Below are 14149 nucleotides of genomic sequence, written 5' to 3' on the forward strand. Positions count from 1 at the left end.
TATCTTTCACCATTGCGGTTGTAAAATGCAATTGAATCCAATATCGTAAAGAATGAGTAAAACATCGATGGTTTTTGTATAATTTTATATGATTAGCAGTTTACATTTACAAATTATGTATATGTTTTTTTAATTATCGTTTTTCGAAAAAAAAATGAGCCGTTTAACAAATATAAAATTATTTTAAGAAAAAAAATAATAGAAGAAAATATTTAAATTTGTAATCAATATAAAATATAAAATATGCTTAGATTTATTTCATTTATTTTTACACTCTTCTAATATTCTACCCAAGATAAATTTGTCCACCTCATTTCTCTCCTATTTTCATTTCATTTTTTTTATTCCACCCTCTTGTTCTTACTTAAAATCCAACCATAGCATTACACTCTTACCATTAATGAGCTCCTAATACTTTTAATACCTATATTTCATATAGAGTTGAAAAAAATGTTTAGGGAAATGACTTTAACAACATGTTCTTAAATGATATATATTACATTGGTGAAACAAAACATACATTTTTATTTAGTATCACACTGTCAAAAATTCTTACTTAAGTAAAGGAAGTTACCCACCATTCTCTCCCTACCATAAGTTTTAATTAATAACTTAATTTTAACTCCTCTAATCTATTTACAACCACTTCATTTCCGGCATAAAATCTTTATTACAAGATTTTTTTATTTATCTTGAGTGGTTCATTTTGACTTTCTAAAGTTTATTATAATATTATCTTCTTTCTACTTGAAGTCATTTATTTTGATCAGACTAAAACTTTTAATCTTTCAATATCTTGAACATGAGTAACAATAACTTAAGTAGAATCCATCGATCACTTATAATTCCATACACCACACAAGTTTAGAATAGAGAGGTTGATAGCTTATTTTTTCCTAAAGACATTTAACACGAATACAAAATATTTTATCTATCGATTTAATTTCTTATCTTCTATTTTGGCACCATCCATTAAAAAGTAAGCTTTCTAATAATATTTTTTAAATTATATTTTTTTATTGAGAACATATATTTTACTAACTTGTATTTTGTAATGTTAAAATAATATTGTATTAAATTATCCTATTCAAAAATATTTAAACATTATAGAAATAGATTAATAATTCATAATTTTATATAAATTTAAATTTTAAGTAATTTTTGTCATCCCATTTTTGTAATTTTAAATATAGTATGTCTCTAAATTAGGGTATATTAAAAAAAAAGTAAATTTATAATAATTTTTATAGTCCAATCAAACTATCTTAAAATTATAATTATTTGAGATCCAATCTAAGTTTAATTGTAGTTGTACACAAAAGTATTTTTAATACCTCCTTAATATATATTTTACTTTATAATAATTACTTAAAATATATATCTATACTCGTATATAAGTACAAGAAACTGAACTCATTTACAAACAAATCTTAAATAAAATTAACTATGCATATGCATGTATACAAAGGGAAGTATTTAAAGTGCAATAACACCCAATACTTAATAATCATCCAAAAAGTCATGCCAAAGCCCACTTTACAACCATGTGAATAAAGTATGACTTAACTACCACCTTTCATAAATCTCATTTGTATGTGTAACTTCAATCTTCATTGTGATAGACATAATCTCATAGAAAAAAAAATATAGAAAGAAAGTTAATGATAAAAATATTATATATCTTCTACTTTTATTTATATTTATAGAGATATCATATATTTGATTTTTTTTATTATTATCAAATATTATGTTTCATTAGATTTTATTTTTCTCTCTCTATGATGAGACATTGTACTCTATATAATGATCAATGTTCTAATAAATCAGTAAGCAAACTTTCTTTAAGTTGTTTTCACCAAACACTTCTTGTACATATTTTTCCTTCCCATGGCTTATACATATCTAACAAGTAATTATATGATTTCATATCCAACAAAGATATTTTAAGTTATACATAAATTCTTCCCACTCATAAATTTTCATGCAACACACTTTGAGTTTTAACCTCCATATGCTTGATGTGATAGACAAATTATATAACTATAGAGTTGTACATTCTTGTTTATTGAAAAGTTATTTCCCAATTTTTTGTTGCCCATAATGGTTTATTGGTTTTCAATGTTGTTCTTATCGAATTTGGTAAGATGTCTTTGAGGTGGACTGACCTATTTGCTTAAATGTGATCGAGTTTTGATTCATCACGAGGAGGGGAGTTGATGACATATTTATAATTAGGAGGATACAAGAAGAATGAGTCTCCTTTGAGCATAACATGCCCAAGTTAAAGTTCATCTAGACTAAAGAGGATATGAAGATCTAGCCTAGAACTTTTTGATTGTAAATATAAGACTATGGTCTAATTTTGGGCTTTGTATTCTAGGCCTGGTAGTATAGAGTTTTCTTTGGGCCATGTAATTGGACCAAGATGTGCTTATGGGCCTAAAAGTGTTTTGGACCAAGAAGAGATGGGTCGTACTTTAGACCGAGGAATGAGACGCATAAAGATTAAGTTTTTACCTACTTTGCATAAAGCTTAGAGATCAAGCTTATCGTTAGGCATCACACGACAAGGAGAATGTGATTGGCTTAGGTGGCAAGTCACACTTCTAGCATGCAATTTTTTTGGCTCCAAATACATCCTTCTAGACCACTTTTCTCTCCTATTTTTGGAGACACCCTGCTCCGCTTTTCTCTTATAAATAGAACAATCTAGGTCTTGTAAATTCATTCATGAATACAATAGACTTATGTTGTTGAGATGACTCCAGACTACTCTCCTTTTCTTAATCAACCTAGGTTAGAGTTCCCCTCAGTGGCTTCCTATAACCTACTTCCTTGATTGTTTGCCTAACCTCACTTGAGAACCTCACGAAATCACCATCACCAAACCTCTTTTCCTCTCCATTACTCCTTACTTTCATGCCTATAACCTCCATGGATTACTTCTTCTCATGTGCATGGCATATTTGCTAGAAGATGGACTCAATAGAAATCCACCTCCAAAGACTTCGACGCTTAAGTAAGCAAGTGGTTTCTTGGGTGAGTATATGATGAATGATTATCTTGTTTCTTTTTAAGATTATTGAATATGGTGTGAGTTGATTAAGAAAGCTAAGTGAAATCCTCACTGGACATTAAGATAGCATGCTATCTAGATGTGAAGGTTCCTTTCACAAAGCTCAAAAGAAGAAGATGATGGATTGATTCAAAACAAAAAGGAAATGGAAGACACATAAACCATAGAAAACTAAGAACAATTAAAGGAAGAAGAAAACATAAAATCAAAAGGAAAGGAATGGTAAAAATATGAGAAGCACACCACTACAAGGCTAGGCTAGAAGCCATGACAACCTTGAAGATGAATGGATGTGTGCCACCACTTGTTATGCAAGATAAGGCTTAAAAGTATTCACTCCCTTGGGAGGAAACTCTCACAAATGGTTGAGACACAAGAGTGTTTTTACTTAAAAATGTTCAACCCTTGTACAAGTGGTAGAGCACCCCTTAAATAGAAGAGTTTAGGGGCCTCTAAGCAAATAAAGGATACCTAAGGATGTCTATACAAAAACCTAACCCTAGCTTCTAGAAACTAGGTCAAATAAGGTTACAAAATGGAAGACAAAAGAATTAACTATGGTGTGTGCAAAGCTAATTTCGTTCTAGTACTAAAGGAGACCAATAATGTGTCTCATATGTCTCTAAAAGTGGCCGAAGTGTGCTTAAAACAAAAGAGATCAAAGGTACATAAGTACACTTGCTTTATGCCTTTTACTTTATGCTTTATACCTTTGTTTTACTCTCTCTCCTCCACATCATATATGCTCCCCAATCACTACGCACCACCTAGCATTGTTTTCTTACTTCTAATTAATCTACAAAGCAAATAAACATAGATTAACATGTTGGCTTAAGTCAAGTCAACTCTAGTCAACAAGTCAAAGGTCAACAAGTCAACTAAGGTTGATTCAACTAAGTTAACTTAGGGAATTAAAAACAACAAACACAAATGAAAGGATGAAGGATTAGTGAACTTCCTTTCTAAACACGTTTAGTTTTCTTAAGAATGTGCCTCCATCCTTAGTTGGGGTCAATCCTTCATTAATATATGAACAAAATTCATTATGAGATCCCTATATTTCCTATAATGGATGTATTTAGTCTTTTTTTTTTTTGTTTAAAAATAACATGTTAATGGATCGTGTTATTGTTAATAGATTTTGTTTATATCATAAATAATATCATATATTTTATAAACATTATCCTTCCCTTATTTTAGGGTTATTAATATATTGTATAGATCTTGCACTTGGATCCTATGCTTAGTGGGTTGTTTTAGGTCTGCCAATAATAATAATAATATTATAAATATAGGTCGGGTAGGTACATTAGTCCTCTAAGCTCAAAAGTTAATTACTTTTGTAGGTGGACCAAGTTATTAAATGAATGAGTTTATATGTTGTTTTTAGATTTTGGTCAAGTTGTACTTAGTTTTATATGTTGCTTTTAGCTTTTGGACAAGTTGTATGCTACTTTTAGATTATGGTCGAGATGTATGCTACTTTTAGCTCATGGTCGAGTTGTATTCAAGTTCACTTTTTTCCAGGCACTTATGTCACACTTTTGGACGCTTAATTTATAATTGGATTTTCTCAAGTTGGTCACTTTTTCAAACTCATATAGTCACGTTTTGGACGCTTGAGTTATATTCACATTTTCCTAAGTTTGTCACGAGTGGATGCTCATGCTCGGATTTACCAAGTAGTCACACTTTTGGACGCTTTGGCTTAGAGCAGTCACATTATCAGAAATTTAGGCTCGAATTTACTGAGTAGTCACATTACTAGAAACCTAGGCTTGATTTTACCGAGTAGTCACATTATCATACACTCAGGCTCAAATTTACCGAGTAGTACAATATCAAACACTTGGGCTCAGATTTATCGAGTATTCACATCATTTAGTGCTTGGGCTCATATTTACCGAGTTTTGGTGAGTTTCCCCCATACTAGGCCTGCTTTTTTAAATACTCGTGTGTTATAACGTCGTGTTACTCTTGCTTTTGGGGTATTTTTCATTACACGGGTATTTTCCCATACTTCTTATATAAGATCCAGCTCAATCGTGCATCTTACTTTTGCAGTATTTTTCATGACATGGGCTTCTTATTGAATTTAGTCGAGTAGCCTTCGAGGTGGGCTAACATGGTTAATGACATGTAACCAAGCTTTGAATCGCCACAAGGGAGAGGTTCACCTGCTAAGACTCTTTGACGCTCAAGTTAGTAAGAGGTGATAAGTGCATATATGAGAGTAAAGTCATTATTAAATTGCCATACTTCTTATGATAACATATATTTATAGGCTTCCTAGGCCATAAGTATATATATATATATATATATATATATATAACAGATCCTATTACTTGAAGATAATCAAGTCTTATATCTTGAAGATATTATTTAATCAATTATTATATCACAATATCTTGGAGATACTGGATAATAAATTGTTATATAATATCTTAGAGTTGTAACATAATATGATAATAAGTTATTATATAAAAAGATATTAATAGTAAATATCTTGTAGATATTTCATAATATCTTGAGGGTATGTACATAAGCCCCCTAGCTTAGAAGCCTAAAATAAGGTGTAGATGGACCATGTTGACAAATGAATGAGTTTTATCATTCTTCGTTAATTGTAGCTTATGAATGTCTCGTGCACCCGATCTTAGAAGAATATGTCTTGTTAAAATCTTGCTCGGTAAAAAATCTAATTTAGGGAAAAAAAATCCAAACTAAGGAAAAAGAGTACACATATCTTTACATTATGCTTTTGAAGTAGTTCTCAAATGGATTTTCATCCGAAATTATTTGTTGTTTTTAACGCTTTTGAAATACTTTTTAGATTGTTTTTCATCCAAAGTTATGTGTTGCTCTTAATGTTTTCTAAAATTCCAAAGTTGTACTAGTATTTACCGAGGTAGTAAAATTTTCAAATGTTGATGCTCATATTTACTGAGTAATAGCGCATTTGGATGCTCATCGTTAGATTTACTGAGTAGTCACATATTTGGACGCTCATAAGGTAATTGGATGTTTCCAAGTAATTCACATGATCAGACACTTCATAAGGTACTTAGAGTTTTTTTTTCAAGTAAGTTCATGATTGGACACTCGTAAGGTATTTGAAGTGTTTTTGAAGTAAGTCCATAGTCAGACACTCGTACGGTATTTAAAGTGTTTTCCATGTAAGTTCATGGTCGGAAACTAGTAAAGTACTTGGGATGTTTACCAAGTAGATTGTAAAGTATTTAGGACTTTTTCCATGTAAGTTGTAAGGTACTCAGGATGTAGTTGCAAAACTATTTTACCTCTGGCCTTTGGACTAGAGTGCTCTTGGGCTTGCTTCTTCTTAGTGTGACCATCATTGGAACTTGCAGCACTTATTGAGACATGAATTTTCAAAGCAATGGAAAAAATTTGTTTTGACCCTATTATGCACAAATTTTCAATAAGATGTTATATAATAAAATACTAATGTAGAGAAGAGATGGGGTGTCAAGTACTCCACAAAGACATTGCAAAATTTTGACCATAAATGCTCATTGTAGCATACGTGATACGATTGTCAACAATGATGGACTATTTCCATTGTCCATCTCAATAAATCATCATATTGTTTAAGGATCGTATAAAATGTAGAAGCAAGATAAAGTTTTGTTTGAGCCTCACGGCAGGCGCCAAATGTTCTTACTGGATTTGACTGAGATGTCTCTAAAGTGGGCTGACATAATTGTTGAAGTGTGGTCAAGCTTTGATTCACCACGAGGGAGAAGTCTACCTACAAAGACTTCAACGTTCAGATAAGTAATGATTTTTTGAGTGAATATATAAATAAAAGTGATTATGAGATCCCCATATTTCTTGTGATAGGATGTATTTATAGGTTTTCTAGAATTACCAATAACATATTAATGGGTTCTGTTATTGTTAACAAATTATCTTTAATATCACAAATAATAACATATTTCTTATAAACATTATATGCCCTTATTACAGAGATGTTAATATAACATATTAATCTCGCATTCATATATATGCTTATTGGGCCTAACGATAATAATAATAATATTGTAAATATAGGTTGAGTAGGTACAAAAGATAAAATAGTTTTGATATTCACCAAATTGTAACATTCATCCCATATTATTGTAGATTTTATACAAGTAAAATAGATTATTTTAGACTAGTGTGAGTGCAAAATAATCACACTAGTTTGGTTATTACAAAGTGACCTTACATATATCCCAATGTGCAAAGTAACTCAGGTAGAAGTCAATTCAAACTTAAACAAAAACTCAACACTATTTTGGTATTTTGACAGCTTTCATAGGTAGTTTTACTGTTCCATTGCTTTCTTTAGTTTTTGTTTTTTTAGTATTCATATAACACGTCCATTGGTTAAAGTTGCATTTGGAAGAAAAAAACATCAAGACATGAACTAGGAAGCTAATTCCGTTAAAAGTCGGTAATCTCATTAGTTGACTAGGTTAGAATTAGGATTACTATCAAGACGTGATTGTGTTCATAATTTGGTTTCTATATTCAGAAAATGAAAAATTCAAAGTTGAGCAATTATGTGTTTTATAGTGTTCATAGCTTAGTTAAATAGATTTTTACTTCGCGAGTGATTTTGTGAATTTCGTAATGTAAATCAGCGTGAGTTGGATATTTTGATTAGTTTTAGCATTTAGAATATGTTCATATCATTTACATCGTAAAAATCAAATCATTAGTTTTATTTAAGAATATGTTCATATCATTTATATTGTAAAAATCGACTAACAGTTTGTTAATTCTTCACATCTGTGTATCCGTTTAAGTAGTTTTAAGATTCATAACAGCTTCAATATCATTTGTCGATGCATTTGTATCAAATTTTCATTCATTACACATGCATTTAGGATATTAAAACCGTGATTAGCATAGTATTCTGCACTAGTTCAGTTTTATGTTTTAGGAAGAAATTGTATACATCATTTGCACTATATATAAAGTAAATTTAGGTAGTTTAGACTAATGTTCATGTGTTTTCCAAAACAAATCAGATCACACTCACTAACAGATTACTCATTTGCTTTGTCATATCTTTTAGATTGATACCTAGATTGTCTCTACACTACATTTGTAAGAAAACTGATTTTTAACATAAATCTTATACGACTAAAAGTTTATCAAGTAGGTTCAAGATCCAAACCAACGCGTGAGTTTGGTTAACATAGAACTACCATGATAAACTAAACGAGAAATGTTAATGACTTTGTTAAATAATAAAAAAACAAATACTATATGAAATGTTTTTCCTTTAAAATTTGTAGTATATTAGAACTATCTTTTATGAAACTATTTTATTAACATGTTATTACATAAAAATAATAAATTAGAAGCACGATTCAACCCACCTTTTAATTTTAATAGCAAGCATCTTGTATTCATATATATACACTTAAATATAAATCTTTATTCTAAATTGGGTTCCAAAAGTCGAACTCCGTAAGACGACTTAACTAAGTCCAAAACCGGATCCTACTTCCTGCACCCTATTATTTTCTCCTGCACCCTCTTAACTTGTTAATATACACATTCTACCAAGCTTTCAGTTGGACTAGAAGCAGTCCAGTTATGGGATACGTCAAAAAGACACTTTTTTTTTTCCATTTGGACACCCAATTTCGATTCGCATTTTGTAGAAAATAATGACGAGCCCAAAAAATTAAAAAAAACGAGTCGTATCTATTAGAACATAATGGCAAATCCAAAAAAAAAAAAAAAGTAACATAATCTTCAATGCCTTCAATTAAAAAAAAAATCAAGAACAAACATATTTCAATATCCTTCTTAGAATAAGTTACTCTATAAATTAGAGTAAAATGATGCACAAGAATCACAGATTATAGAAACAGAAGAAACAAAAAATATTTACCGTAGTTGAGAGCTCGAGTCGAGAGAAGACGCAATACAGCTTGCAACTTGGAAGAAGCTCTTCAAAGAAGAGAAGATCCAATTGCAGAAATAACGCAGAGAAGGATAAAGAAAGTCTGAAGAAATGGAAAAGGAAGCTTTGGAAAGGTAACTTTAAAATAGCTTTTTTTTTTATATATAATTTGAAGTACTTGCTATGTGTGCAATTTAAAGTATTTGCAATGCGTATAAGATAGACTCTGATAAAGTCGAAAAAATCTTGCATTTTTGTATGATTTTTTTCTTAACGCTTTTAATTAGGATATATCACTATTTAATTTAATTTTATAATTTATAATTTATTTATTATATTAAATTTAAAATTGCGTAATTTAATCTCCTACTTAAATGGAACAACATATTTATTGTTAGAAATGTATCAGGTCAAATTAACTAGAAAATTAAAGTTTAAATAAAGAATCGAAACACCTACTCTTTTACACATTTTTAAAAATAAATAAAATGACATCTAAAAAGGCAAAAAATTTAGTATTTGTAGAATGACACCTAAAAGAGTGAAGAATTTCATATTTATCCATAATAATCTTTGTCTTTTCTCTAAAAACTCCTCAACATACAAGAAAGAGAAAACTATAAACTGTGATATTCCTGGAATGACTTTCTATTGGATAACAATGAAAATGAAATTCTTAGTACTGCTAGTTTATTTTTTGATGAACCAAAATTAAAAAATGTAGTTTTAATAAAAATTCACAAATATGAAACTTAAACATGATGATATTTTAAATGTTTTTCTTATTTTTTTATTATAATATATATATTATCATGTCTGTGACCTATATTAATTTAATTTTGCCACATCTTCATATTTTTGTCCATATCATGTCCGTGTTTGGACATCATAGATCGTGCATCCTCTACTCACATTGAGCAAGCAACAGTAAACCCCTGCACCTCTGCTGTTTTTGTGTTGCTGGACGACCTTTGTTAGGATAAGGTAAAGCGTGTTGATTGAGAGGAATCGCAACTCCTTCGTTAGAAGTGCTTCTCTTCACTTCCTTCGTTGCATCTCCTTCATTTGACCACCTTTTATCAAGGTAAATGCGGTGGAGAAGGAGCATTCCAGATTGCTCAACCGAAGCCATTAAGAAAACCAACTCCAGATTACTCATTCCATAAGATCATACCAGATCCTACAAACAATCTTGGTGGTTCCGGAACAGAAAAATAAAAGGTTCCAAAATAAGTTTACACTTTCCGGATTCGCAAAAACTACTTTTGCATCCGAAAACATATTCTCAATTCCTCATTCCGGGAATAAAATTCTTTAATGCGGATCACCTAATCCGATAATTAATTATAGATTTCCCTTTCCAGAACACCCCTATTCTATCCGGAAGTCATTTCCTGGATACGGAGACTTCAGGCATGTATGATCTGTAAGCAATACTACATCTCGGATTCTTCATTCTCAAAAAATTAACAAAATCCTAAATAAACCTCCGACCACCATTGCCTAAGTCATAACACAACAAAACGAAAAAAAAAATAAAAACAGCATACCTGTGGTATGAATGGTCAAGCACCTTGTAGCTCCCTCTCTGAACGGTTAAGCTTCGAAACCTTCAAAGCTCAAGTAGTGGAAAGATGGTGATAAAGATGGAAGGGGAAACGATACAGAAGCATAATGCAGGAGGGGAGACGATGTGAGGATGAACAAAGAAAGGGAAGAACAAAATAAGAAAAAAGTTCGATTCATATTATTAACTAAAAGCGTAAAATGGGTATTTCAAAAAGTCCGGGGTACAGGAAGTAGGAACCCCCAAAACCTCCACATCCCAAATAGCCCATCCAAGAAAAAGAAATGTTATACCCAAGAAATGAAGAGACAACACCTCAAATTCTTTTCTTCTCTTTTCTTTTTTGTGAAATTAATGTTTCATTGGGTAGCGAAGGAATAACCAAGAAATAAGTGTAATTAGTCTGGAGATAAGTTGGTTAACAAATATAAAAGTAAGATGTGTTGCCTCTCTGATATTAGTGAAGATTGACATGTAATCATGTATTCAGTTCACTAATAATTGATTATCAGTGTTATTATATGTGAAATTCCATAATCAATTATCTATACTCAATAATTGATCATCAATACTATTTCCACTTTATTCTACTTTCATCCACACTTTTTCTTATGTATTTATTTTCTTTCTGATCACAGAGGACAAAGCATCTCCCTTCAGGATAAAAGAATTATAATTACGAGGATGATGACTCTTGAACACTCAAGAGAGGTAGTGAAAGGAAAAGGCCAGCAGGTGAGAAAATCCATTATCCAAATATTTTATAAATGTCATATGTGGTTGCAGGAAGATTAGGAAAAGACTTAAGAGATTGAGGTGGTTACCAACAACCAGTCTTGTCATAAATTAAAACCAGCATTCAAAACAAACCAGTTTTACACACTCTCATTTACAAATTATCAGCAATGTAAGCATATGATTATATACTAATTTGAAAACCCTGATTCCAGGTAATTGTCATATGTTAATTCAGTTCTTCCACTTTTTCATTTAGAAATTACCAAATACCATGTTACTATGTCACTGACCAAGAAACAGTTTCTAGTGGCAGATAAATGATTTAAACAGACTAGACACTCCACTATTCATTTTGCAAGCAACACCATTAAATGATTTTCCAGTAACATACTGTTTGTAATAACATTTAAAATAACAACATGACACAAGTCGAATCTATTCGAGCTACGTAAGCAAAATTCACCCAGCAGACTGGTACACTTATTTACACAGCATCAAGAAACACAAAGTTGAGAAAGATAACCCACCATAAAAATACAAAACAAGAATTAGCATAATTGGATTCAAAAAGATCATAGCACCGTGCTAAATGGAAATCTAATAAAATGTCAACAACACCAAATATAGTATTGTGCATTAAATTTAATTTTCATTGTAAGCTCTAGTCACGTACAATGAGATTTCAGTTTCTTACTTTCAAGTGTCATTCTCCACCAGATTGCAAATGTACACTGATTAACAAATTTAATTTCAATGGAAAAACTATTTTCAAAACCTACCCTCCTCCATCCCAGAAGAGTCCCAGCATAGAATATTACATTATTACGAGTATCTATATCAGTGTTGTGGTTTATATAAGGAATCCAGGCTCCTACACCTCTCAAAAGGCACATCACATCACAAGGAGGAAAAACTATTAAACCATGATCCCGAAAGTGGAAATAGACTAAGGCACAAGCCAGTTCTATTCCCGAGCACAAATAACCCAGTTCTTAAACCACACTACCAATATGTATAATAATCAGTGTTTAACAAACCACTAACCACCTAAACTAATTCCATTCATCAAGATAAACGGATCATTGAAAGGATTCTATTCCTTAATTTTCTAGATGAAAGAAAATTACCGTTAGCTCTTTGCGTCTAGTAGTCCCGTCTCCAAAATCCTAGAATTGGCCTCAAAATAATGCTTATAGGGATGATTCTCGGGAGCAAGCGTGCCAAACTTCTCAAACTGCTTCTCAGCTTCATCATCCTTTTTCAGCATAGTATACACAATACCCTGACCCAAGTAAGGTCTAAAATCCTTGGGTTCTTCTTTCTCAAGCTCCTCGTACACCTTCAACGCATCATATAAATCCCCATCGATAACCTTTATCTGTGCAATCAACAACTTAAAGTCTCTCACATCGGAATCCCTTTCTTGTTCCGCGCAAACCTTCACGACCTCTTCGATTTTCTTCAGAAGCTCCACGGTTGGCGCACTCGTCTCCGAAATTAGCATTAACAGGCATCGATACGTCTCCAAGTGGAATGGATCCCTCTGAAGCAATTCCTCAAACCCCTTCGAGGCGAGTTCGGGCTCACCGTTGAGGAGTTGCAGGTGCGCCTTCACGAACGGATACTCCAGCTCCTCCGGTTCTAGTTCAATTAGACGGTCCAGGACGAGGAGCGCTTTGTCGATTTCGCTGGCTCTGATTTTTGTCCGTAGGAAGGACTCAAGCTCAACGACGTCGTCGCTCGATTGCTCTTGGGCCGCGCTCTCGTCGGGGAGAGTTTCCGACGGTGCCGTGTCGTCGAGAAGAATATCCGACGCGGCAGTGTCGTCGGGGAGAGTTTCCGACACGGCAGTGTCCTCGGGGAGAATTTCCGACGCGGCAGTGTCGTCGGGGAGAGTTTCCGACGCTGCCGTATAGTGGGGAAGAATTTTCAACGGGGCAGTATCGTCCGGATGAATTTCCGAGGCAGAGGAGGGTGGCGGAGGGGCATGTGGAAGCGCCGATGCAACGGGGGTAGGGTGGAGGCGCATGAAGGAGAATGCGGTGGCGGCTATGGCAATGCAGGTGGGTTTGACGAGAGGAGAGAGAAGAGGTTTTAGGGTTTTCAGAAGTTGAGTTAAGGGGGTTTGGGGTTTCTGAAATGCGTTTTGTTTGGGTGAGGCTGAAGATGAAGCTCTGATGGGTGTTGAAAATGAAGAAGCATGCAAGAACTTAAGACTCCGTTGTGGTGAGTGAGAGAGTGAGATGTGATAGTGGTGAATTCCAGGGAGAGACTCCATGGCTAAGGTTCAACAACGCCACCAATCTTAAACCCCGTTATAGGATCAGGGCAAGAACATAAACTAAGAAATACTTTTTATCTTCGTCTTTCTTTTTATTCAGTAGTATAAAAAAGGTTAAAATACTTTCTTTATAGACGTTTTCATTCAAATATCTTAATTAAATTCATAGATAGTTTTTAGTCTCACTTACGATCATATCTTTTTAAACTGCATGACAACTAGGTTTAAATATATAGAGAGTGATTTGATACATGTCATTTTAGTAACTTGACATGTGGTATAATATTGAAGTGACACATGATATGAATAATTTAAAAAAAAAATTTAAAAATTTAAAATAAAATTTAAAGAAAAATAAAATAAAAATTCAAAAAAATGAGGAACTGATACATGACACATCTTTAACATCGTTACCACCATACTAATAGAATGGATCTAATTGTTACACATTTTAAAAAATATGAATCTAATAGACTAAAAAAAATCTATAGATCTAATTAAGATTTTTAAACAAAAACATGGACCAATGGAATATTTTAGTCTAAAAAAACACTACTTTGATAT

General features: G+C 32.3%; 1 protein-coding gene across 2 annotated transcripts; it reads right to left on the reverse strand.

Annotated features, from left to right (window-relative positions):
• Positions 1-9771: 9771 nt before the first annotated feature.
• On the reverse strand, positions 9772-13687 carry LOC114189514. Of its 2 annotated transcripts, XR_003605687.1 has the most exons (3): positions 12432-13687; positions 10550-10609; positions 9773-10449 (listed from the first exon to the last, which is right to left on the reverse strand). XR_003605687.1 is itself a non-coding variant. In XM_028078098.1 (2 exons), the coding sequence occupies exon 1, from the start codon at positions 13580-13582 to the stop codon at positions 12434-12436; it is 1149 nt and encodes a 382-aa protein (XP_027933899.1). In that variant the 5' UTR covers positions 13583-13687; the 3' UTR covers positions 9772-10609; positions 12432-12433. The 2 variants fall into 2 exon arrangements, 1 of the variants encoding a protein (XP_027933899.1); XM_028078098.1 differs by having other exon boundaries at positions 9772-10609.
• Positions 13688-14149: the final 462 nt, after the last annotated feature.

Source organism: Vigna unguiculata, chromosome 7 (genome assembly GCF_004118075.2).
Source record: "Vigna unguiculata cultivar IT97K-499-35 chromosome 7, ASM411807v1, whole genome shotgun sequence".
Taxonomy (NCBI): domain Eukaryota; kingdom Viridiplantae; phylum Streptophyta; class Magnoliopsida; order Fabales; family Fabaceae; genus Vigna; species Vigna unguiculata.

Bases quoted from the DNA above. Each gene is read 5' to 3' on its own strand.
- LOC114189514 (XM_028078098.1), bottom strand. From the start codon at position 13,582: ATGGAGTCTCTCCCTGGAATTCACCACTATCACATCTCACTCTCTCAC.